At 40.2% G+C, this 26,808-nt stretch overlaps 3 protein-coding genes across 5 annotated transcripts; 2 read left to right on the top strand and 1 right to left on the bottom strand.

Annotated features, from left to right (window-relative positions):
* Positions 1-1,375: 1,375 nt before the first annotated feature.
* On the top strand, positions 1,376-8,244 carry plpp5 (phospholipid phosphatase 5). The gene is made up of 8 exons (XM_029511467.1): positions 1,376-1,514; positions 2,359-2,501; positions 2,649-2,757; positions 3,301-3,391; positions 3,484-3,547; positions 3,640-3,764; positions 4,082-4,252; positions 4,426-8,244. Exons 2-8 carry the CDS (start codon positions 2,431-2,433, stop codon positions 4,593-4,595), a joined length of 801 nt encoding a protein of 266 aa, XP_029367327.1. The 5' UTR covers positions 1,376-1,514; positions 2,359-2,430; the 3' UTR covers positions 4,596-8,244.
* A 534-nt stretch (positions 8,245-8,778) lies between these two features.
* Positions 8,779-14,738, top strand: cdc45 (CDC45 cell division cycle 45 homolog (S. cerevisiae)). 3 transcript variants are annotated; one of them, XM_029511009.1, is made up of 18 exons: positions 8,779-8,908; positions 9,089-9,148; positions 9,670-9,762; positions 9,881-10,018; positions 10,210-10,356; positions 10,448-10,506; positions 10,588-10,636; positions 10,773-10,834; positions 10,923-10,973; positions 11,132-11,251; positions 11,338-11,469; positions 11,571-11,669; positions 11,756-11,917; positions 12,534-12,672; positions 12,769-12,852; positions 12,961-13,079; positions 13,513-13,589; positions 14,284-14,348. In XM_029511009.1, exons 1-18 carry the CDS (start codon positions 8,858-8,860, stop codon positions 14,346-14,348), a joined length of 1,707 nt encoding a protein of 568 aa, XP_029366869.1. In that variant the 5' UTR covers positions 8,779-8,857. The 3 variants fall into 3 exon arrangements, with proteins under 3 accessions (XP_029366869.1, XP_029366871.1, XP_029366870.1); XM_029511011.1 differs by lacking the exon at positions 9,881-10,018; XM_029511010.1 differs by lacking the exon at positions 9,089-9,148 and having other exon boundaries at positions 8,802-8,908; positions 14,284-14,738.
* Positions 14,739-24,451: 9,713 nt separating this feature from the next.
* Positions 24,452-26,344, bottom strand: cldn5a (claudin 5a). The gene has a single exon (XM_029509711.1). It carries the CDS (start codon positions 26,134-26,136, stop codon positions 25,489-25,491), a length of 648 nt encoding a protein of 215 aa, XP_029365571.1. The 5' UTR covers positions 26,137-26,344; the 3' UTR covers positions 24,452-25,488.
* Positions 26,345-26,808: the final 464 nt, after the last annotated feature.

The raw sequence follows: 26,808 nt of genomic DNA, 5'->3' as shown, positions 1-26,808 counted from the left end.
ACTGTATGGTATTTTAGTAATTCTTCTGTCTTGCTGTATTTTTTTAACAATTTGATCTTTTGGAGAAAACACTGAACCAGGTATGGATTAGCATTCTTTTGTGAGTACTAAACACATTTTTACCTTATGTTAGTCAATCTGAGTAAAACTGATAAGAGAAAAATTATTAAAATAAATATAATACACCTATTAGTCAACTGGATAAAAAAAAAAAAAAACAATCAGAAGCCTTTAGAAAAAAATTCACATTTTAGACATTCTGGTTAAAACCTGTCAGACATGATATAATGGGTTTCTTTGTCACATCTTCTCAGTCAGTCTGTTGCGGAAACGCTTCTCGATTTTCCAGCATTCTAAATCATTTATGAATAGATTAGAAAAGTTTATGGAAAATTTTCATTCCAGGGTTAGTAAAAATATTTAGATTAATATTATTTAGTGTGTTGGTTATGAGGACTTTGCCTAAAGGGAAAGTCCTGCCAAGTGTAAAAGGAAGTGCACACTGTCTCAGATGAGGTATGAGGCTAAACTAAAACTGTCACTGTCACTTTGTGGGACTGAGGAATTTAACAGATTCTCTGTATTTCAATGAACCCCCCTCCCCTCTTTGGTGGCTCTCTGATGTGACGTGGCTTCATGCATCCACTTGTCAAGGCAGAAATCATCTGCACAACCACTTCCGGTTTATAAAGTGCTGCAGAATTATTCAATGTCACCAACTGACCACCCCCAGCTTTTGTTAAATGATTAATTTACGAGATATTATTTATTATTAATTTGTTATGAAATAAATTATGCTTTGTGGTGCATTATTAATTGATAATAGGCATGGAAAGGGGTATTTGAAATTTACTCATTAGTGCCCAGATAAGAATAAACAATATGTTATATACTATATAGTTCCAATTATATGCTATAAGGGTTAGTTCAGTTGTACGCTGAAAATAATTCATGACTAAATATGGTTAGCTTTCAGAATAAAAATGAGTGCACTAAAATATTCTAATAATAATGTTATACTTGTAAGAACTTCTCTGCAATGTTCATACAGAGTAACCTGAGAAGAACACTCAATGTAATTTTTTTTTATTTATTTCTATTTTCTATGGACCTCCGAGCTGTCTTTATAATAAAGTATTACTACTACAATGTATCTCTTGGAGTCTGAATATGGCACAATATTTACATAATTTTATAATTTTAATGTTTTAGTTTCTCTGTTTATAATCATTTATTATTATTGTTGTTATTGTTAATTATATTATTATGTTTTACCTTTCCCCTTTTGCAGAAACTGTAAGCCTTTATTTTCCAACCGGAAGCGGCACGGTTGCTAACCGTTAGCTTCTGCTAGCTTCACTCCGCCTCATTACCTCGGTGCCATCCTCGTTTCTCTGAAGTCCTCAGATGAGCCGTCTACACCGTCCGCTCAAACGGAGGATGTGGAGGCCTGTGTCGTGTTAACGGCGCATGTCACCATGAAGACAAAGAGATAAACCAACGGCCCGTTTCAGGTTTGTAACGAAGCACACATTCAGTTTTTTGGAGAGGCAGAAATGGTCCAGATGTCCTGTTTGACAGATGTTGCTAGCTAGCTTAGCTCGGTTTGCTAACTTCCTGTCTCTGCAGCAGAGGGTTTTGATGTTTCGCTCGTCTTTTTGTTTTTTCCCCTGTTCGCTGACTGCTGTATTTCACCCTGACATCTCTGAGGACAGGTTGAATGTTCATACAGATGTACTGGCAGCTCCCACGGCAGTGTGGAGCTGGAAGTGGAGGGCACAGGTGCACCGTGTCGGCCTTCAGGTCTTCGTCAGCACCAGCTGAAAGGTCCTCCACATTACAGTTGGAGGGAGATGTGTTGAATCTAGTGAAAATCTACTTACTTCTACTTTTTTTTGGAGACTGGTGGAAAGTAAGAAAGGAGATTTGATGCTGGACCCCCACCTCCAGGCCTAAGATCTAAGAATTAGTTGTACTTTTTTGTGAGATTGAAAAACTAAATGCCATCAACAACTAAGATTAGGGCTTTTTTTTTTACTTTACAGTTGAAACATAACTCTGACTTAATGCTATCACCATTTTAAATGACCTTAAATAAATGTCTTTGGTGTTACACCACCAACATTTCTTTCTTACCAGCTTCCCCAGTTATGTGCTTTTATTATGACTATATAGAAACCATACGTCAGATACTTGTGCAGAGTAATGATTGACTAAAGTTAATATATTGCGACTGTTTTCCCACCTGGATACACACAGCCTCCAGCAAATGAGTAATAGGTTTGCCATCATTTGGTAGTGCTACAGAAGTGAAACCAATTATTATAAAATGAAACTAATCCCCACATTTTTCTAAAGTCCTAGTTAAGTGAGCCAGTTCAGTGGAGTGACGATGTTTGCTGTTGACTGAAGTTCACTTCAAGGAACAAAATGAAGGGGAGGCTGCTTCGGGGTTTTCGTTCGGAGGTTTCCATTCGGATGGTGCTGTTAGTGGTCTTCCTGTGAGTATGTCCTCCTTTGAATCAGATCTGTGAGTGCGTTACTGCATATGCAACATTGGCACACGATTCCATTATCTGAAACGCAGTTGATGTTTAGTTTTTAACGATATAAAAAACATTAACATAACCTTCCTGTGCTACGCTTAGTGTCACGGAGCAGCTTCCTCCTTTCATTCGTGAGATTCAGGCAGAGGAGATGTGGTTGTATAAATTCCAAACTGTGAAGAATGACCATGTACCCACGTACCTCATGTTTGTAAGTAATGTTTCTGCATGTCTGTGAGTTAAACTGGAGTACATCAACCCTTAAAAGGTTTTTTTAACTTTATCTGTCACAAAAGACTATAATTACAACATAAAAACTGAATGACAATGATAATTTTTTTCCACATTAATCTCAATGACTCAATAATTTACTAACCATTGGAAGTTCTGGTGTTTACTTTCTGTCCTTCACATAACCACTGGTTTCATTGCAGTTTTCAGGGACATGAAGGTTGTGGTGCCACAGTGAATATCATGTGTTTTAGTTTTATTTATTTATTTTTTATAATCTCATTGAGTATAAAAAGTGACAGATGAAGTGACGTCACCTGAGGTTTGGGGGAAAACAAATTTTACTTGCACAACCTACATGTGTGCAGCCTGTTTCTCATCTCTGCTTGTAGCCGGTGAACTAAAGCTACATAAGCCTTCAAGCAGCATGAACACACTTGAGTCTCTGTTAAAACAACAATTCAGTCAAAGAATACATATGCATGAATTCTATCTATCCTGTCCTCTCTTTTCACTCCATTAGACTGTTGCGATTGTAACCCCAGTGCTTGTAATCCTCATTTTCACCATCACAAAGAAGTCAGAACGAGGAGATGTGAAAGAGGCCTTGCTTGGTAAGAAACTTGCACTTGTATATGATTTCTTGGTTCTTTATAAGTTGGCTTTTTTCCTTTTAACTGTTCAGCTGTTCTCTTCTTTCATCCAGCTGTTACTCTGACTCTGGTGCTGAATGGAGTTTTCACCAATGCCATCAAACTTATTGTTGGCAGGTAAACACTGTGCACAACGTCAGCAAGTCACCAAGTGTGCTAGTGTTACAGTGGATAAAAGCTTATAAAAACTTATCTGTTGTATTCCTCAGGCCACGACCAGACTTCTTATCCCGCTGTTTCCCAGATGGTAAAATGAACGTGGAGCTGAGATGCAGCGGTGACCCTGATGACATTATAGAGGGCAGGAAGAGCTTTCCCAGTGGACACTCTTCCTGTAAGAGAAGCTCTTATGTGCAATTTTCGTCCCAATAGATGGTACATTTTCATCAGTGGGCACCAATGAAGGCAAACAAATGTAAAAGCAGAGTTGGGGTCAAATACATCTGTACCTAGATTTATACAATGATCTTTTGATTCAGGTTCTTATTTTGTTGTATGAACACAAAGCACACTGCTCAAAAAGCATCTCTCCATCTCTTAGTCCCTGATTCCCTGAGTCCCTTTTGCTGTTTCTTTTTATGTTCTTTTTGTTTCTATATTAAACTCTACTTTGCTCTGATCACCCCTTTGATCTTTTCCTTCTTCTCCCAGTTGCCTTTGCAGGTTTGGGTTTCACAGCTTTGTACATTGCAGGAAAACTGCGATGCTTCAATGCAGCAGGTCAAGGCAGAGCATGGCGGCTGTGTGCCTTCCTCACCCCTTTACTGGTGGCGTCTATGATTGCCCTCTCCAGAACCTGTGACTACAAACATCACTGGCAAGGTCAGACTCACTCAAAGAGCTGTGATTGGCACAAATCATCATGTAAATATTTGAGCACAGTCTTGTAATCTGGCAGAAGCATCGTTAACTTTCACTGTATTTTGCCTGAAACATTCACAGGAAGTTGTGCATTTAAACTTTTCTCATCTGTATCTCGTGTGTGTTTCATGCAGATGTATTAGTGGGTTCGCTGCTTGGCCTTGTCTTTGCCTGGCTGTGTTACAGGCAGCACTACCCTCCTCTTCAGGACCATGAATGCCACAGACCTCTGCGCCACAGACAGACTGTTCCTGCCGTACAGGAACGCAAGCTAGCCAACTCCAACTACATCCTACCCGTGTAGATCAACTCAGCATAACTCCCTTAACTGTTGTAATTTATACTGGGTTACATGGTAATCATTCTAATTCTGTTGTTCACACTATTAGGGCTGGGCTGTATTGATGTTTTTTTGTTTGCTGTCAATCATTGTATCTGCATTGTGGAACACTTCATTTTGTTTGGTGACACGGTTTGTTTTCTAAACTGAAATTACAAAATCATTCCTGAATAAGATTTCTCTCAAACTGTTTCTGAAACATTTGAAAATTGCTTAAAATAACACACACTGTTTTCCATCTGGCCCAGCCCCACAGACCGTGTGTATTGTGCCTATAGATCACATGACTTTGAACACTCACAACAGCTGAGCAGGCCAACTACACAACCACTGCACTAGTAGTCGACTGCCCATCAAGCTCTGGCTCAGCTGTTGTGACACCGTTTTTCATGTAGGGTCACTATTTTGTGATTGTTTTGTAAACTTGCAACTTTTTAAATAAGCAGGGTTGAGATTTAAGGGGAAATGCCTGTATATCGTATTTTAAATTCTTGAGCATGGATGTTCATTCTTGACCTCTAGAAGCAATATTTGGTGAGGAGGCTGCCAGCTCAAAGATCCACTCAGAGGTTTAATGGCGTCTTATGGGCAAAGAGGAGGCTCAGATGGCACAACACAATCCAAATCTGAGAGGGCTCAGCAAGAGCTTCAATGAACACCGGAAGCAGGTGCTGCCTGCTCTCTCTAAAAACCAGACCACCCACAGCTGTGGGAAGGGACGCAGTCATAGACCCATTGTGAGCCAGAATGACTTAAGATTAAGGAGAACACGTGCCCTCATTAAGAGCCAGGTTTTCTTTTTAAGAGCACAGCATAACAGCCATCGTCTTTTGGCCACTGAACGGCTGAACTATTCTTGCACTTTCTACACAGATTTATCCTGCTAGTTCAGGGATTGACCCAGTAACCACCCAATCACAAGCCCACCTTTTAAACCTGTTTAGAAGGAGACTGATTACCTGTTACACACACATTTGGTGTTACATGACAATACATGAGCCTGCTGTGTTTGCTGAGATGACACTTAAATGTGGTCTCAAAGCTCCAATATAAGTGGATCTTTGAGCTAAGATTTTCACCTTATAGTGCTTGATTATTTTTCAGATGGAAACGGTGGAAGTAAGAGATGATTTGGTCTGTTCATAACTGAAAGGGGTGGGAGACGTGGATAAAATCTGGTGTCAGGGTATATTCTATTTTATACTGTTACATATCTTGTAGGGCAAATGCACTTTTTGAATAATTATTTGATTCATGGATTATATGAATTTGCTGATTCCACAATTGGGATAAAATTAAATAGTTTAATGATTCTTAATGATTTGCAACAGTGAAATGAAAGAATAACTCTGGCATTACTCAGTATTGTTTTCTTATTGTCAACAAATCCCATGATTAGACTAAAGCTAGTTTATCTAAAATACTTTGGCTTTCTGTCTCAAATGCAAAGTTTTGTTCTTAAAATAAGCCAAAGACTTGAATCTTTTTAGCAAATGTTAACAGATGTTTAAGTAGTGAATTTGTTTAGAGAATATTTCAGTTGCAGATTAACGCATTTAATGCTGTAGTAGTGTTTTTTGACAACAACAGCGCTATGGCACGGTCAATTTGATGACCATCAGTGTTTGGCCTCTTCATGAGATTTATGGACAGTAAGACAAAATTAAAATATCTGCAAATGTATCCCTCAAAGTGGTAAAATGTGTATTGATGACAGCATATAGAGCCTCGTCACCCACTCCTCTCTGAAAGTACCATCTCAGTTGTTTTCAAAGGCAGGTTAATCAAACATTATTTTGCCTGCGCTGCAGCTTTGGTCATTGCAGTTTTGCTCGACTGCTTCTGTTGAGTGCTTTAAATCTCTCCGTCTTCCTACGATATATTTTGAATGTTTCCATTCATTCCTAATGTAGCAGTTCTACTCTTCTGGCAATTTTTCAATGTTAATGCTGTGTTTTAATTCTCCACCACAAACATAATCTATGATCGCATCTCTGCTCTAACTGGACAGCACATCTACTAATATCATCAATTACTGTTAATATGACTGTAAAATAACAGATGAGAAATGTTTTCTTGCATCGGTGATCTCAGGCTTAATGTAGGTCTGTTTTTCGTGAACTGCACGTTCTCCTGGTTCTGTTGCCAACCTGTATAAAGTAAGAGGTGAAATGCACAGAAGTCCGTTTTTGGTATCATCATGGACCTAATTCTGTCAGATGAACCTGAGTAGAATCTGTAATCTCTCCAGGTGGTGCTGACCTCTCTGTGCTCCTGCTGGACTGATTTTCAGTCCTGTCGATGGTTTTGTTGGTACTTGACATGCAGTGATTCTGTTACTCTTCTCTGAAAGTTTTCATTAACATGTAGTGAAAGGGATAAATGTGGCAGTCTGTCATACTGTTGTTATTTATTTGTGACCTTTTGATTTTATCCTCTTTGTTGCGTTTAATTTGTCCTGTATTTATGTTTCATTGTGAGGAAAAGATTTGCAGGGTTGAAGCACTTTTTGCTGTGACTCAAGCATAAATAGCTGGATCACAGTAGTTTCAGACCAAACTAGGCAAATGAATTTGTGCCTTTGTTTACTACATTACTTTATGGCTATCTGTTAATTAGTAAATACTGCATGTGATAGAGTATGCTTTGTCATGTTAACTTGTTTTGAATCTTTTAATTTCTATTATTGTACCAGGTGGGCTATAGGATTCACTTAGGATGATACAAAATTGTGTTTAAATGTGGCATGCTGCCTTTCTTTACCTCAGAAAAACCTAGTTTCATTATTTTCCATAACTTTAATTGTTGAAGAGAAAATTTCTGTAAAATTTACATCTGATGGATGAAATAAGAGGAGGAACCTTCTTACAGACCTTTGACACAGATGACACAGATGTTACTTGATAAATCTTGCAGATATTGGTGAAAGGATGCACAGGTCTGGGTGTATTTCATTTTGGGACGTGGAGGACTTAACTTGAATTTTGAATATTTGTTCATCTTAAATGATCATGCTATTCCATGAGAAAAGTACCCATATTTGTTAAGAGCACATGGGTTTCTAAATGGCGTTAAAGGAAAAGCAAAGTTCATTGAGGTTTGCTGCATTGCATGTTTCCTCTTTACTTTCTTCCAAATCCCAACATTTCCATGAATTTCTATTCATTTATGTGATCATCATTTATACTGTATCAGGTTGTTTATCATGTCTAGTCTAGCTCTATTGTCATGAAAAGGGATTATACAAAAACCTGCCTGTTTGTGTTATTTATGTCATGGCCATCATAATTTGCCTTGGCTTGTAGGACCATACAACCGCTGTTCATGCTGATACAGTATTCTGATTGTACATGTTGTGATGCTTTTAACGAATCTCTTGGTGACACTAAATAATATTTCTCAATGATCTTGCAGTAGAGGCTGTTCATTCTCTGTAGAGTTACTTTTCAGTATGCAAGGTTATTACAGACACCTGATCCGGCTTTATGAATTTTCTAGTGATGGATATGCTTAGAAGTGGGCGATTAAGTACATGATACAACAACAATAAATTTATCTGACAAATTAAAAAGCAGTTTGGGTTCCAACAACAGAAGTGTGCAGCAGTTTTCTTTGTTGGTGTTTTATCAAGAGGTGATGTCAGCCCAATATGAAAATGATCATTGTGACTTCCCCTCTGCTTGTCCAGACTTGGACAGACTTGATCCTGGTTTACCTGGAAGTGTTAAGGGAATGATAGTCCTGGACCAAAAGTGATTCCCCAATGAAACATCACATCAACAGGAAATTAGTGATTATAGCTACCAAGTGTATTTAATAATAATAAAAAAAAGCTCTTAGTTGTCCAGTTCCTCTGCTCATACAGATAAGCAGAGGAACTAAAAAATTAAGTTAATTGTAGTCACGTCAACTTTAATTTCTATCTATAAAGTGTAAAAAACAAGCTTGTGGGAGCAATAAATGAATATAAACGTTTTCTTCAAAATTAATTTGACAGACATTTTTTGTGTTTTTTATTTTTCTTCCTTCGTAGCAGCCTTGTTTTTAACGCAACGTCATTGCGTCACTCCAGAACGTGTGACGTGTGCACGTTTCCTCCACGCTGATTGGTTCGGTGTGACGTACGGATTTGGCGCCACATTTCCGAAGCAGCAAACCAAAATACCTCCGTACATGACAATTTGGTCCAGTTTCATCGGCTTCGTCTCGTCTTAAACGTTTTTAAAATGTTTCTCACGGACATTAGAAAGGAGTTTTATGAAGTCGTTGCCAACCAGGTGAGTTTTGTTTTTGCTTTATTATTCCGAATTCAACTTAACGTTGGCTAACCTGTTAAAGGAGGAAACAACAATACCGAGCTGAGCTGCTGGCCGCTTTCTGCCACAACCAAAAACTATCTTTAACCACAGACAGCGGAAAGACAGTAAAGTCAGGACTAAGATGATTTATTCTTTCAGAGAGTCGCCCTCCTGGTGGCCGCAGACATCGACGCCCTCTGCGCCTGTAAGATACTTCAGGTAAGGCCAGAAGGAAGACAGGTCCCCTTCAGTTTCACATCATTTATCAATGATCGTCTCACACCTGCACCTGTCATTGTATCAGCTTCTCAGATTTGTATCCTCCTGTGGGTTAAATAAAATAAGTCGTTTTGAAGACAGCATTTTTCACCACTTTTTATAGGGTTTGTGTTAACTAACCCAAACAACGAGTCAAATCTAATGAAAAAAACAAAACAAAAAAACAAAAACAAAACATACTTCACCAGTCATGAATCACAGCAACTGTCAGTCTGCTCGGAAATTATCACATTACAGATGAATCAGATGTTATGGGGTTCCTTTCGTACAATGTAACATGTTAACATGAGAACGGGGTAATGAAATCCACTCTCTACTGTAAAGCTTATTGCTGGCTGTTTTACTGGGATGATGTAAAACATGCAAGAAGAAGCTTCTCAGTAGCTTCTTTTTCTTTTCTAAATCCAGTTAGTTAAAAGTTAATAAATTCAATTTCTGAATCATTTTGTCTCTTTTTCAAGGCGCTATTCCACTGTGACCAAGTCCAGTACACACTTGTGCCAGTTACAGGCTGGCAGGACCTTGGCACTGCGTTCCTTGAACACAAAGAGCAGGTATGGTTAAGTTGGACCTCAGCAAAACACACAAATGTACGACAGGTGCATCAGTGAGGAAGAACTGTTGAGGTTTTTCACATTGTCGTGCTGAAATAAAAGTATTCTTGTGTTTTAGTTCAGATACTTTGTTCTCATCAACTGTGGGGCAAATGTCGATCTCCTTGAGATGCTGCAGCCCGATGATGACTCCATCTTCTTCATCTGTGACACTCATCGCCCTGTAGATGTGGTCAATGTCTACAATGACAACCAGGTTATGGATAATATTCAATTCATCTCAATTCATTGACAAAAGACAAAAATCTTGAGAATTGAAAATATTGGTTCTTGATTTTTTATTTTTTTTTTTTTTTGACTGCTTCACATGTTGGCAAAATATTTTCTCCAGTTTACTCCTTAAATTAGAATTTAACATTGTATAAACTATTCTCATTGCATCCACAGATTAAGTTACTAATCAAACAGGATGATGACCTCGGTGTGCCCTCATATGATGATATTTTCCGAGACGAAGATGATGAAGGAGAAGATTCTGGAAATGAGAGTGACGAAGGCTCTGAGCCTTCTGGCAAACGGAGAAGATTTGATGATGTGAGTGTTTTTAACTCCCCAGAAAAGAACCAGGAAAGGGTTGATTTGGCTGGAAACACCTGAGTAATTTTTAGTTTTCATGTCACTACAGGGAGCGGTTGAGAGGAGAATTGAAAGACAGCGGGCAAGGAGGGAGTGGGAAGCACGAAGGTGAAGTTTTCGTTTTGAGACGTACTCATAGTATTTTGCTACAAGGTCTACATTCATATTAACATCCCACTCATATCACAGGAGGGAGATCTTGTTTGACTACGAGCAGTATGAATATCATGGGACTTCTGTGAGTAAACTTTTTCTTTTGTTTTCTGAAAACCCGAGATGAGCAATGAAAATTCACTTGGACTATTTGGATACCTTAGAAATGCTGTGTTTTCGAGTGAGTGTATATAATTTTGTATGTATTTGTGTTTCATCAGGCTGCAGTGATGTTTTTTGAACTAGCGTGGGTTTTGACTAAAGACACCAAAGACATGCTCTGGTGAGATATCTGACCAAATCTTTGTTTTTAATGACAAGAATATGTTGAATGTGAGCAGTGTACTGTACTGAAGTTATTCCTCATGCAGGTGGGCCATCATTGGGCTGACAGACCAGTGGGTCCATGATAAAATCACACAGTAAGAACGGCTTTAGCATTTCAAAACTATTCTAAAATAGCATTACAGTTAAATAGATGAGCTTTCTGACTCTGAGCATCCAGGGGTCTGGTTACATCATGTATTTACAGTGTGTTACCCTGCATTGAGTTAATTTTTGTATCCTTCCCTGCTTCTAGTATGAAATATGTGACTGACATCGCCACAATGCAGCGACATGTTTCCCGACATAACCACAGAAATGAGGATGAGGAGAATTCACTCTCCATCGACTGCATGAGGATCTCCTTTGAATATGAGTATCCTTAATTCATAAGACATGGTAATGCAGTAAAAAGTCACAAACACTTTGTTTTTCTTTGGTTCCTTGACCACCAGCCGTCAGCCTCCGACTAACCCTCTACCAGCACTGGTCTCTGTATGAAAGCATTTGTAATTCATGTTACACGTCGTGCAACTTTAAGCTTTGGACATTAAATGGACAAAAGAAGCTCCAGGAGTTCCTCGCTGACATGGGGTAAAAACTGTACACAATTAGAGTGGAATTTGAGTGTCACCCTGTGATATGAGTTATTAGCTCACTTGTTTTACTTACTAACATTATATTGCTTGTGACAGACTGCCCCTGAAACAAGTGCGGCAGAAATTCAATTCCATGGACATGTCGATCAAAGAGAATCTAAGAGATGTCATTGAAGAGTCTTCTAATAAATATGGGTAGGAACGTAGTGAAATACTTGATGAGATCTGTGCTGTCAATTTGCTTTATGTGCTCATCACGAATCAATTTTCCCCTCTATCAGTATGAAGGATATCCGTATCCAGACGTTTGGCGTTCACTTTGGCTTTAAGAACCGTTTCCTGGCCAGTGACATGGTGCACGCTACTGCTGCTTTACTAGAGAACAACGAGAAAGACGAGAGTGACAGTGACAGCTTCATCAAGGCTCTTGACTCCCTGTCTAGGTGTGTAGCAGAACCGAAGGTCCTTTCAGTCTGTCTTAAGACATCACTCTATACGTAATTTTTGAAATGATGCAAGAAGTACAAAATCATGTTGTCAGCCAACAATGGTGAGCCTTGATGGATGCCAGCTTTCTAACTTTGGGAACAAAATACAGGCTGCAAAGTCGAGGAAACTGATTTGAAAAATCAAAGCGAAACTGTTATAAACCTACATCAAGAATCAAAACACCACAGGAAATGAGAGAATACACTTACCCATTACAGTTTAAGAAAACTATATGCTTCATACACAACACAAAAGGTGCAATGAGCGCACAGGAAAATAATTGTTTGTTTGACTCAAGAAAACGCTGTACTCCGTTTTCAAAACTCAAAGGCAGCAAAGGTGAATAACAAACTTCCTTCTTCCGTTCGTGTTATTGTGCTGAAATTGACAGTGTTCAATTATCTCACACAGTGCGACATGCAAAACCCCTAAACTATTATTACACTCATTTCTAGGTGCTAATTTCTTCCCTCATTAATTTTGGTGACCAAGTCTGAACTTGTGTTATAAAAGCATAAAGCTTATTAATATATTAACTGTCCCTCTCTCTCTCTCTCTCTCTCTGTACAGGAGTAACCTTGATCGGCTGCATACAGGCATTGACCTGGCTAAGAAAAAGTTGATTGCTGTCCAGCAGACTGTAGCCAGCTGCATCTGTACCAACCTCATTCTGTCGCAGGGACCCTTCCTTTACTGCTACCTCATGGAGGTACCAGTGTCTTTTTGACTGACGTGTATTTGGCTTTTTTTAATCGGCATCATTTTCTCAGACTAATCTTCTCCTTTTCCTGCTCTTCATTTGTAGGGAACTCCTGATGTGAAGCTCTTTTCTAAACCCATGGCATTGACTCTGCTCTGCAAATACCTCCTGAAAGCTTTTGTCCACTCGGTGAGTGTTTGGCTGCTCTGAAGGCTGACTGAGAATGTGAGCGAAGCAGGAATGCTGTTTGCTGCTGTCTTTCCACGCTTTCATTCCACTTTCATCCTGCTGTTTTAGACGAGGAATAAGCGCTGCAAGCGGCTTCCCCTTATCATGGCTGCTCCTAAGGACACAGAGAAGGGAAGTGTCCTTGTTGTGGGAATCCCACCGGAGTCTGAGACATCTGACAAGAAGAAGTAAGACCTCTTAGTAAAATGGGAATAGCTCGACTGTATGAGATCTTTAATGAATGAAAGTGCAGCATCCAATTTGGTCTCATTTTAAACTCAATATAACGTATCAAATGCAATCAGATTTTTTTTTTAAATATATATTTTATATACTCTGTTGATGTACTGAGAAGAAAATTCTATTTGCATTTCCTGTTGTATCTATGTTTTATCTCGACAGTGTTGTACTAAAAGCATTTGAGTAATTTCTACATCATTATATAAACACTAACATTTAAGAAAAGCCCAATTCAATGCAAATTTCCCCCAAACCCAAACATCATCAATTTCATTCCTCAACAAAAAGAAGTTACAAGTCATTGCCGTTAGTAATTCTAACAATTGAAAGAGCTACTATTCATTAATTTCCTAATTATTGTCCTCCTCTGTACTAAATAAGTTTCTTTGGTCGAGCGTTTGAGAAAGCTGCAGAGAGTACTGGCTCCCGAACTCTTCATGACCATTTTGATACATCCAGTAAGTAACAGCATCTTTTGAGTTTATATTTCTCAGTGATTCTTTCAACAGTGTCATTAATATTCTCAATTGTCCTTAGATGTCTCAAAGATATTCCGTTTACAACCATATATACAAGTGTGTTGTTTTTATTTAATCATTATAATAGTTAAAGTTGTGTATTTATATTTAACGCTTACATTATATATTAACCTGCTGATTAAGACATTGTCACTGTGCTAGTGACAGTAGTGAGCACAATCATCTATATCTCTGTCAGCTTTAGCAAAAACTTCCAGTCAGGTTTTTTTTTTCCTTGGGTAATTTTTTGCAGCTTATCTAGGTCCAGATCACATGGAGGGGTGAGCTCTATTAAGTTTTGTACAGCTGGTACAAACAAAAAATCTGCCATAAATGAGTTTATATGGTACTAAATAAGACTGACGTTAATGTGGCAGACACTTTGCTCTTATAGAGATGTCAGACTCTTCTGCAGACTGCAGACAGATGGCAGCCTTGTTCTGAAGTATTCGGGCTTGTTTCCAGCATTTATTCTGAACTACTATTTTTGCTTTATTTTCGGTCCTGTGTAATTTAATTTAATATATTTTAACTCCTTTTTTAATCCAAAGTCACTACACATAATTGAAAGATGTGTGCGCTTGTATTTTTTTCACGCATTTACTTTGTACCTTTTCTTCTTCCTCCTCTGCAGTAATTGAACTGAAGACTGAAGACAGAAGTAAGTTTCTGGATGCCCTGATCACCCTCCTCTCATGAGCAACTCAATGGGAACGTGAGCTGGAGTTTTGAGTCCAAGTCCTTGGTTCTGTCTGGTGCCGTCACATCTTTACATTAGACGTGAGTGATGCCAATCAATCACATCAGACAAGAACTTTGTCCATGTTGTTTTGGTTTTAAAAGTTTTAATCAGGTTGTGTATATTGTACAGTCTTTTGTAAATGTATGGAAGTCTTATCTTTGCTTTTAAATTCTGAATTCTTGTTTTATTCCTGTCTGTTTGTGCGTAGTCCACACCATATAACATTTTAAACATGTTTAATAAATCAAATTAAAAGGCTTAATGTATATTTATCAATTAATTATCAAATAATTTATCAAATAATGGTATATGATCCATCTTCACATTCAAGCCTTTTTAGCCATTAGGTGCAGTGCTTTTTTGGTGCCAGACCCTCAAGAAAAATTATTCAAGTAATCATTTCACAGTGGGACAGATGGGACACGAGAAATGTTTTTATCTACTAAGATTTAATCAATAGGAAAATATGACTGAGTGTATCTTGGGTTAAGGGAAATAGGAAAAGGAAACACTCAAGTTTTTGTTTGTTATCCAAGTTAGGTAACTTAGTAATGAGAGAAATCTCTGGACCTTGAAAACAAAACACCTGCTTGTATCTCCATGACAGGTGACCTAATAGAGTCAACCAGAAAAAATCCCAAACCTCTGTTTGCTTCATTTGATTTTCATTCTCAAATATTCCAGTATTAAAAAGTAGATTTCAATAATCTCTTCATGATTCACATCCACCATGACCCAAGCTGAGAGACTATAGCACATTGGTAGAAAGGAAGTTGAGACTTTCTCTTTTGTCATAAAACAAAGGCCTGGCAGAGTGTTTACTCCTGGCAGGTGACCAAAAGGGGGCAGAGAGAGTGATCCACGCTGATTAAACCGTTTCCATTTTGATCCACTCTTGTTTTGGTGACGCACAACATGTGGAAAACAAAATAAAACTTCTGTATTAAGATAGTGAGACGTGTAGTAAGTAGACATTTGATTTATTAGACTCCATCATGAGCTCAGCATGTTCATGTGGGACAAAGGTGAGGGGAGCGACCCCGGCCCACATTAGAGAATGTAGGCCAGGCCTCCTGGTGCTAATTTGCTGCCAGAGAGAGACTGGAAAAGTGGAGCCTGAACAGGTCTCTGAGGGGTAATTGAGATCCTTATCAGTTTCAGATCAGGATGAGATCATGACCTTCACTGTGAAGGGTGTTTGGGTGGTTTCACAGCAAAGTCTGGACTGAGTGGAATCAGTGGGACTAAAACATGCCCCGACCTGCATCGTGCAGCAGTAGGAAACATTAATGAAAATGTTTTTATTGTCAACAGAGAGGATGTGTACGTCAGTATCACTTAATTGTGTGTGAATGTGTACAATATGTGTGCTGCTTCCCCTGGGCCAGCTTACATCCACTTTACAGCCCCAGACAAGTGATGATTTACAGAAACATGCAAAGAATGGAAAGCATTTCTGATAAAACAATAACACAAAGGTAGATAGAAACAATAGAACTGAAAATATAAAGGTTCAACTATTGCTTTCATAAAGTGGTTACAAACTATGGCAACAAAAGAGTTGGAGTAATAAACCCTCGACTATGTTGGGGTTTTGTTTTGTTTTTTTTTTTTCTGTATAAACGTTTTAATAAATACAAAAAGTAGAGCCTCCTGATGTGTGCAGACAACAAACAAACAACATTTCAACACTTTTCCTTTTACTTACCTGCTTGTTACCTCATGTCTTTTTTGGGGGGGTCATGACAGACACACACTTATATCACAGATAATGATCATCCCCCTGTGCCCCCGAAACTTAATTTATAGGTAAGCTACAGTGAACAATACTGATCTAAATAAGCGGACAGTTTTAGCAAAAAGCTTGTTCCGCAGTACAAGCTGCATCACTTTGCTTGTTTTTTTTTTTTTTTCTGATCCTGAACAAACCTGTCCCACATGATCTGTAGCAGAGTTGTCTAGCAGAAAGAAACATTTATGTCGTTAACAGGGTGGACAATCTGTTGCTGATTAGCTGTCTTCAGCAGCCTCTCTGCTCCTTTCTATTTACGCTGTTCTGGATCATCTGATTTATATCACTGGTTTTCATCAGCAGATGGAGCTGTCCAGTTGTTCCAGAACTGAAAAAACGGTTTTGTTTTTTTTTTTCCCAGCCCCCTTGTATGCTTTTGTTTTCAGCCGCCTCCCCAGCAGACTGCACCATATTACTGTATACTATCTGCTGCATCTTCCTGCGGATGTCCAAGGTTCTGATCCTCTCTGTCCTTGTCTATGGACACACAACTGCACGGGACAGCATCATGTGTTTTTTGTATACAAACTGCTGGGAGTATAGTGTGTTTCAGTAGGCGTAGAAGCAGCCACTCCAAAGTTTTCATGATTAGCAAAGGGAGGGCCACCAGTCTGGTTGTTTGGTTCAGCTGGAGATTATATTTTTGGCACCAGCAATATGTTTTCCACAGAGCTGGAAACCACCCCCAACTCAGGTTGAACATCTTCTGGAGAGTTCACCTAGTTGGGCAGCAGAGTCCTTAAGCAGCGTTGGACACACACAGTCTGGATGCACACAGATGAAGTAGAGACATGGGTTGGTGTGGCTGTAGTGTCAAATCTGTTAAAGAACTGGTTAACTTTTTTTGGCTCCGTCCACATCCCCTGTTAATGGCTGTTCTTTTTGTTGTCCTTTCCACACTTTGTGGATTTTGCTGTGTTGTGAAGTCTTTTTTTTTTTCCCACCTTTGCCTTCATCAGTCTCTTCAGATCATGTTGCACCTGTTCGAATCGTTCTTTGTCACCATCTCTAAGAGCGTATTTTTTCCAGTTGTGGATTGCTTTGATGTGGCCCATGATCCAGGCTTCATTATTTGAAAGAAAGCATACTGTCTGTTTCGGTATGACACTATCTCCACAGAAGTCGATCCACTCAGTGAAACAACCACCCTGACTGTTGATGTCCATGCTGTTCCCATCAGTTTCCAGCAGCACATTCCAAACTGTGCATTCAAAACAGTCTCTGAGAGCCTCACTCGCCTCAGGTGTCCATTTCCTGACTGTGCGGGTAGTTGCAGGTTGCCTCATTACACAGGGTTTATAACAGGTCTGCAAAACACAGCGGCTGTGAAAGCACTCTCACAATAAGAAGCTTTTTATCTTTAAAGCCCACAGTTTTACTTTTAACCTGGTAAATACTGTCAGTAACACAGGAATATCAATTTCAAGGTCATCAACACCAGTGAGATGGCACTTTCATTTTAATGAAATGTTTCATTTGTGATGGCAGAACTTTGAAAGATGCCTCAATAAGAAATTCGAACCTCAAGCAGATGCTGATGACAACTGAGGGATATGGTACGAAGCGAGCATCAAAAAATGGATGTTGTGATGAGGTTGTTTTCTTAGCGGCTGCTTCTGAAGTCACAAATAAACTTGCACTGTGTTTTGGTCACATTTTCCGCTCTGTTTCTCAAAAAGGACAACAAACTGTTGCTTGTTCAGGATAAGCTGCAGTTTCCAGTCGCCTGACACTCACCTGTCAATGAGCAGAGTCTGTCACCTGCTTGACCATCTCCCCTCAGCCATCAGTCACTCTGCTCACCGTCCTCCCCCCTCTTGCACCTCTGGTGAAGTGCAGCGACTGCCCTTTCCAGTGTTCTGCCTCTGAGGAATGCGCCATGCAACAGATCCAACACACACATGCACATGCCCTCTGAGGGAAACATACACTGCAGAGCTGCATTTTCTAACGCCTCACACTCAAACAGTAATGTTGCCTCAACTGCGACGAGCAGCTTAGAGGAGTTAGAGATGTTGGAGTTGTGACGGGATGTGACGATGCAGTATTTTATTAAAGATATTAAAACATTCCTTTCCAATACTTTTTAGATTCTTTAATAGACCTGAAAACCTTCAGACTGACTCCATGAGGTTCAGTGCTCATCGGTGACCAGAGCATATGCTGCAGGACCTGGCTGCTGCTTTATGACTCTGGTTGTTCTTGGGTTGTAGGATAGATTCAGGACTGATCACAGACCTCCATGATGGTGCAGGTTGATGAGTGAAACATGTAAAAATTTTCACATTACATTATACTATAACTGACTATAACTATATTGCTGTTTGATGACGGCCAAAGTAACAATGAACAAAAGAGTCTGAAGTTTTTTTCCCCCTCAGTGTGAATTTTATACATTTAGGATTGGGCACTGTACTTTGTCACTGTTCTGATGGAGACGTATCGCTCCACATCTCTCATTTTTGTATTTTTTTCATCCAGTTGTTTTCATCCAGGTCTTTCTTCTGTCTCTTTCCCCGGTGTCCAGGCAGGATTAGTTATAATGGACAGCCAGAGACAAAGAGCCACAGCTGACTGGCTGTCTCCGTCATGCTGGGAAAGGGTGATCACACGCACTGGAAAGGACATAAACACACACAATACAAGTCCTGTACACAGTTAACTCCACAAACCTTCCATACAATCTTGAAATTCTCTAAAAAGAAAAAGCCACAATAACCCGCCCCCCACCAGAAAACAGAAAAAGACACCCTCTTCTAAATTTTCTGTTTTGCTTCATGTCAGCCTGTCAGCCAACAGATGCCCTTAATGATCCCAAGCCTCTGTGACCTTTAGCCCCCTCACAGTTGGGGTGTTATTCCCTGAATCCGTCTCTTTCTTCCTTTGTTTTAAAGTGCTTCCAAGCAAAAGAGATTAGAACTGCCTGGAAAAAATTTGCATAAATTTGAGACTGATTGTTTTTAGTTTTTTACTGATATATATTTTTGGGGGGTGAAGGCTTATTCTTTTGATTTACTATGCAGTGTTTGCTATTATATTGGATAAGATCAGCAATCATCCTTTACAATTCAATACAGTCCAATGGTACGTTTGATTTGATTGATCAGTGACCAGACGGTCGTTCTACATTTGAAGGAAGAGCTTCTGCCTAAGTCTGTGTGAGAGACCAACGGCAGCTGTCTTTGAGCTAGGCTAACTAATAGTACTGACTATATTTAGCTACCATGCAGAAATATGAGTGGTATCAACCCTCTCGTTGAAATGGTTTCAAGAAAGGAGTGCAAAAGGCCCGACTATTCCTTTAAGGGAAACACCCATATAGTGGGTGTACATCCTACTTTAAGGGATCCGGAAGAATCAATCACACTGATTCTCTGACTGCAGCCCATTTGCTCAATAGCCATTATTTTTTATTTACATTCATACCTGAAGTCTCACTGATAAGCTGAGGGCCTTTCTCCTTCCAATTAATAAATCAGTTTATCAAGTTAACACGAGGTAATCCAGCCCCATAAACCATCTGGTGTGTATCTGAGATGAACAGGCACTTAAAACGTCCAAGATGAAGTATGTCTATGTGTAAATACAGTTACCAGCTTTTTTTTTTGTTTTGTTTTCCACATTATGTTTGGGTGTACATGCAATGAAGAAGGCCCGGCTCAAGCACAATGCTGCTGGGGTCGTGTCTTTCCTCCTCTGTGGTAGGTGGCTCAGTCATGCAGGACTGTCTTTGATGGACGACACGCACTGCAACTTTGATTCTTTTACATAAACTGCAGGTCCCTGCACAACCACAGAGAGAAAGAAGAAACCCTTTAACGTAGTTTTCATTATTCTACATCAATCTGCTCACACACATCTTTTGGATTTAGGGTTGACTTATTCAACGACGACATTTCCTTCAAGATGCAACTAGAATAAAAATAATAGACTTTGCGCACATAAAAAGTCATGGGTGTGTGTTGCAGACAGGCTGTTTGTTTACTTTGCCACTGATGTTTATATGCGATATGAATATACAAGTCCAAATTACCACCAGAGGTGAACGGTGAAAGCATCAGCACCTGTACCGCAGTCCACTGACTGCAAACATGATGACTAAATAAATGCTACTGTGGGATTCTCTCCCCTTCGTCTCGGTTGAAGACAGAAACTGACATCACATACATTTTGCTAACCATGCCAAATCAGAAATGTCTCCTGATCCCACTCAGACATTCCTCATGCTGCCAGGCCTTCCTTTCATCTCTGAAGAGGCCGGTCATTCACTGCTTTATCTGATCTACCTTACCTATAAGTGTGTGTGTCTGCAGCATATGTCTTAATGTAGCCTGTTATTTAAAATTGCCTCCTAATGATGCATGAACCTAGTCAGACATGAGCGAAGTTTAGATTCCCTTTTTTTTAATTTCTCCTGTCTTAAATTTTCAGATAAAGCTGTCCCTCTGTTTATCACTCTGTTAACACTTCACTTTGGCTGTGAAACAATTTCTGTCTTGTCGCAAATTACACATCAATTCTTAAAGACGATGTTGGTAAAATGGGATTAAATTTGAGTGAAATTTTATAAATATTTATGTTGAGTTAAGGTTAAAACTCCCTGTTTTTGCATCAGATTTTAACCTCCAACTGATATTGCATTTAGAGATCACTTGGAGGTTTTATTGCTGGGGGAGTTCTAAAACTGTGTCTGTCTCTGTCTCTTGTTTGGGACTGGTTCCTGCTGTAGCTGAAAGGTGAGGATGAAACAAAATATGGTGCAGTTGTTATTTCTCCATACACGCTACCAGTCAAACGTTTGGACGCATTTTCTTATTCATTTGAATGAGAAAGTGTTCAGCTGCCATGTATCTTAAATGTGCATCCCATTGATTCCACGATCATCATTTCTGAATGTATTTCCAAAATTTGCCAGGAACAGCTTTTTTACAGACCCATAAATGAACCATTACCAATTAATTCATGCTATCATCTGATCACAGTCAGAATTGTGACTAAAAAAAAGATCAGTCAGGAGTTACATTGATGTTGTCCACAGATATATGAACTCTGTTGTATCAATGAGTTTGCGCCTTCACCCACACATGCATACAGACACACTAAACCCTCATCCTCCTCCACGCCCTCTATGTTCCTTCCTGTTTCCTGTTCCGCTGTCCCTTGCACAAGAAGCCTGGTCGTGCTGCTGGGCTGTGACAAAAACTTGTGAGTTACTAAGCTGTAAACTTTGCAATACAGGAGAAACAAGTGTTTTTCTTTCCTTCTGACCTCCATCTCTAACTAATCTCGCTCATGCATTGTGTTTCTGACAAATGGCCCATGGGGTCTTTGTATGCTCTGTATACAAAGCCACATTTGTCAACCACTTTTAACCACCTGCTGACTCTTGGCTTTACTATCTGTGAGTAAGCTCTGTCCAGCTGGGATGTCTGTGGACTGTATGCACCTGCTGACTCTGTTGTCCATCTGAGTCAATTCATAAAAATACCAATTAAATCTATTTAGTTTTGTGAATATGAAGACAAATATTTAAATCCAACAGAAGACATTACAGACATTATCATTAGCCCATCATTTAATCCTCAAAATATCATAGTTCAATTACAGGTCTGTTTTACATATTATTTGATCTTTGAAAATTTCCTTTGGTAAATAGATGTATGTACTATCTTTCTACCTCTAATAATCTGTTGGTTATTACCGCAGAAACCGACATTTTAAATTGACAAACTTTCTATTGACTGATTGTTTAACTAGTTAGTTGCAGGTGTAACGAACTCAGAGGTTGAGGGTTGTGACCTCCATCAAATGCGGGGGACTCTGTCGCGATGAGATCATGCCTGGTCAGTCGGGGGAAGTGACTTTCCACTCCCCTGACCCGAGGCCAGTTTCAAGGTTCAAAGTTCAAGTCATGAGAAACGAGCTCCCCTTGTCACAGTCCAGCCTTCCCAAAAAATGTTCGGTTTTCGCTGGTGGCTGCACAAATGTGGACTAAGTATACAGTCTGACCGAGATTTGACGTGACCTTCCCCGTGTGGGCTTCACCCCACCGGGCTCTGGAAGGTCAAGTTTAGAGGTCGGAGTGGGTGTCTGTTGAGTTATGTCATCTGTTTCTATGAGACATTTTTGTGATATCAGGAACTCATTTGTTTATACTCATGTTTCATCCTCCCGTTGGCCAGAGTTTTTGTTTTTGTTACCCATATTCAACATTTACTGCAACACACATTTGCTCTTGAATTGAAACACAATGAAACAAACACGTTTGTGCTGTCGCAGCGTTTTTATGCACTGACCATTACAGGATTTGAGTAAATCCCTCCTTCATCTTCCAGACTGCTGTGCATGGGCTGTGTGTACGTGTGTGTCCGTGCTTGCAGGAATGTCTGCTGGCCAGGCCTTTTATTAGGCTCATCCATACCACCACATTATAGGCTCCCATTGCCAGGCAACTGCAGGTTCTGGCTGGTTACCATGGCGAGAACCCATTGAGTGACGTCGCTGGCCCTATTTGCCTCTCTCCTCATTGGAATGAGGGCTTTTTTAAAGGTGCATCCCCCACCCCACCCTACTCTTTCTACACTCACACACACATAGACTCACTTAACCCCCCCAAACGTACGCGCACACACACACACACACACACACACACACCCCTTGCACTTCGTCACCCTCTGTGTGGTGACTAGAGGAGTGGAACTAACGGTCCGACAAAAACATCTCACTGAGTCAGACCAGACTGGACCTTCAGGGAGTGTCTTTGTGTTGAAAAACCCACCAAGATCCCAAAGTGGGAACGCCAACTGTAAACAAGTTTACTGAAAATTACGTCGGGGGTGATATTCTTCATTTTTATTGTGCCAGCAAATCCTGTAAAATTGCTAAACCCAACTGACCCAACAGACAAGCTAAATAAAACTTGGTATGGCTTATTGTTCTCTGCTACAAATGCTGACGATGAGTTGTAGATGTATTAAAAATGCAACAGACTGAATATTTCTACAAATTCTATCCTGCCACCTTAAAAACTCAGAAAAACAGTCTGTAATAATATGTGGCACAATATAGTCCCCAAAATATGATTTTTCCAAAAAATTACAATGCCCCTCTGTTTAAGGAATTACTAGACAGATAAGTTTTAACATCGAATAAAATTATGGCCCATGTCTGAAGAATAGAATGATTGTCCTAAAAAATTTAGAGACTGATTGTTGATTTTGCTCATATCGCAAATTTTTAGACAACAAAACTATATTATTTAATCAGCCTTGTCTTAAAAAAAAGAAAGCATTATTCCTCAACAACGTGGCAACATGGAAGGCCGACAAACAATGTTAACAAATGACACAGAATTTGAATTCCAACTAACTGCCTGAATCAACACATACTTCTGCTGCTTTGGTCATCAAATTTTAGGTTTAAAGCTGACTTTAATCAGGAATTTCCACATTCGTAAAAACTTCAAACAGTTGATACATTTTTCTTGGCTCTGGAAGTATGCATTTGTGGATTTTACATGCAAATGGGACTGGAATTCAGATTATAAACTGAAGACAATGTATGTGAAACTGAAGAGGGTCCATGAGATCAAATTTCACATCAAAAATACGCATGTACATATAAAATACCATCCCCATATGTAGCTTTGAATGTAAGATAAGGGCAAAAGAGCGAGGATTGTCTTTTATATGTGGGGAATATTACAACAATCAACTACTACAGTTCTCCTTTAGATTCCACTGATTACAGAATCTCTGCAAGGCCATATTTTCAACTTTTAAGAGGCATATGACCTGCTAAGATTCTTAAGGCACCAGCAAAACAAGTATGGATAAGCTTTTGTAATCCAGTTTAAAACAAGAGAGCCGTTACTCATGGACTGAAATGTCTTGTGTTTTTCTATTGTTCTCACAAGTCCTCAATCTTTGATATCTGTGTTGTAATATTTCACACTACCATCTCCAGCGTTTGAGTCCAAGTTGATGCAGCTGAGGACAAGATATTGACCTGAGAGCGATGGTGTTTAATCCTCCATCATGGAGTCCATCTATCTGAGGGGCATGTTGGTTGGGGGGGGGGGGGGGGGGGGGGGGGACTGTTGAATGACTTGCGGGAAGGAGATCCCAGCAACTTCTCCGAAGCTCTAATTTAAACGCCTTTCATTGACTGCACATGAGGAGGGTCGGGGGGGTCTGAAGGGGGTCGGTGGTGGGGGGGTTGTGGAGTATTGTGAGCTGAACAGCAGAGCTGAATGGGCATTGTCATCTGGATTTCTATGGCTAACCAAAATACTTTCTCCCGCCGTGGGGGTTTGTGGATTCACGGTGGGAACGGCATGCATTACGCACATCCGTGGCAGATCATCCCAACTCCGTTATCCCTGGTTTTAGTAGAAGAAGACACTTTAACTTTAAAGTTTTTAGACAATATATTCAGTTTAATCTTAATAAAAATGAAACAATATTGCATCTTTCGTATACATGGATAATGAATCATTACATCAAATGTCAACAAACCAACAGAAAACTGTTTATTCCTTGTTTTTTTATTTTAGATTTTTTTTTTTAAAGAAAAAAACTTCCTGCAGAGACGATGATGCCAAACGTTGCAGGTGCTCAGTGCAGCCGAGAAAAGCACTGTAACACTTCATGCTGTGAGCTGAGGATCCCAGTCTCTCTGGAATCTGCAAGCGCTCCAAAAATAGACTGCAAACCTCCCAGTCAACGCCAGCAACTTCAGTTTTTGTTTTTTTTTTTTCAGGCTCTGCAGGTTACTTCTCTTGGTCGTTCTTCGCTGCTTTCAGACATTGTTGGATTTCTCAACATGTCGGTGTCGATCCACAAAAGGCAGCGAGCGCAACCGTTCGGTTACTGTAGTCTACATGTTTGTGCTGACAATGCACATCAGGAAAAAACAAAACAAAACAGTGGAGCCGAATTACTCGATGGCAAGAGTTCCCTTAGAACAGAAAAATGTCTTAATTACAATAGTAAACAGTTCAAAATACTAATAATTTCGAAGACTTACAAAAGCAGGTACCTAACAAAGATACTCCTTTTTGTCTACCTCTTCTGGTTGATGGTCTTTCTTTGTTTTCATCTCCTGTAGATACAAAAAGGATGTGTGAATTTGCGGTCCGAGCATATTGAAGATTGATGATAAAACAGCAGATGTGCTTCCATTGATTTTTCGAAGTTCAGATTTCTAATACAAAAAAATAAAAATAGAAATACAGGTGCAAAGATAACGTCCGTTTAAAAAAAAAAAAAGAGCTGCAGGCCACTTTTACGCACGGCCTGCTTCGGCTACACATAATTCCTCTTGTCATAGTCCCCGTTCTGCGCGGCTCTCTTGGTTGGTGCGTATTTTACTGAGTATCCCGTGTTCCCACCGGAGGGACAGGAGCAGCACAGCAGCGCTCCTCCGATCAGAAGCAGCGCCGTGGCTGCCCAGCCGATGTACAGCGCGGCGCCGATCTCCCTCTTCTTGGATGCGGGCACTTGCGGGTTGTAAAAGTCCGATATGATGTTGTTGGCCATCCAGCAGAGAGGAACCAGCACAAACAGGCCACTGATGATGTAGATCACCCCTCCGGCGTTCACCACCCGGGCTTTGATGTACTCGGTGCGGATACAGTTGGTGCACTGCGCCCCGGCGATCACCACCATGAGCCCCAGCACGCCCATCATCGAGGAGATGATGGTGAGCGCCCTGGCCGCCTGCAGGTCGTTGCTGAGGGCGAGGACGGAATCGTGCACCTTGCACTGCATCTGGCCCGTGCTCTGCACAACACAGGTCATCCACAAACCGTCCCAGAGCGTCTGAGCCACCACGATGTTGGCCTCGATGAAAGCCGTCACCTTCCACATGGGCAACCCGCACGCAACCATCACCAGCAGCGAGCCAAATACGCACAACGACAGTCCCAGGATCTCCAGTCCGGCAGACACCATTTTCGCTCTCTAAGTTCTTTCAGAAACTTTGCAAGCCGTCTCTTGATTTCTCCTCTCTGAAGATAGCTGTATTTCTGCCTTTTATTTCTTCGGTCGCGCCTCGAAGTGCAGGAGCGTCTGTCTTCAACTGCGCATCACTCTGCTTGGAGATGTAACAGACGGCAGCTCCGAGCCTCTTTGTTAGGGAGGGGATGTGAAAACAACTGGAATCACAGTGGCACCGAAACACGAATATCTTCGGGGTGGGGGAGTGTGGACCGGAGGAGAAACTTTCCTCCAATCGGCTGTGGCCGCATCCTCAATGGACCAATGAAAATACAGGGAGGTTGTGCGACTGAATAGTGCGGTCCAGGACTCATTGTGAGTTTGAAAGGTTATTTACAATGAAACTGGAAGAAATGTGTGTGTGTGTGTGTGTGTGTGTGTGTGTGTCGGGGGGGTAAGGGTAAGGGTATGCAGCAGCTGAGGTGTAGTGTTATGGTGAATCACAGCGGTTGTTATTGATTTTTGCAGACATGGATTTAAATGCCACCTGTCTGTGCTCGTCCATACATGGCCTCAAATGCACATTTCACACAGGTTGTGAAATGTGTGACGCTCAAAACTAGCTGACACAAAAAAACCAGTAAAGATTAAGCAAAATAAAATACATTACAATATTAATTTTAAACG

Source organism: Echeneis naucrates, chromosome 9 (assembly GCF_900963305.1).
Source record: "Echeneis naucrates chromosome 9, fEcheNa1.1, whole genome shotgun sequence".
NCBI classification, from domain to species: Eukaryota; Metazoa; Chordata; class Actinopteri; order Carangiformes; family Echeneidae; genus Echeneis; species Echeneis naucrates.
Note: the sequence above shows the minus strand (reverse complement) of the source record. Positions and strands in the feature narration are given on the sequence as shown.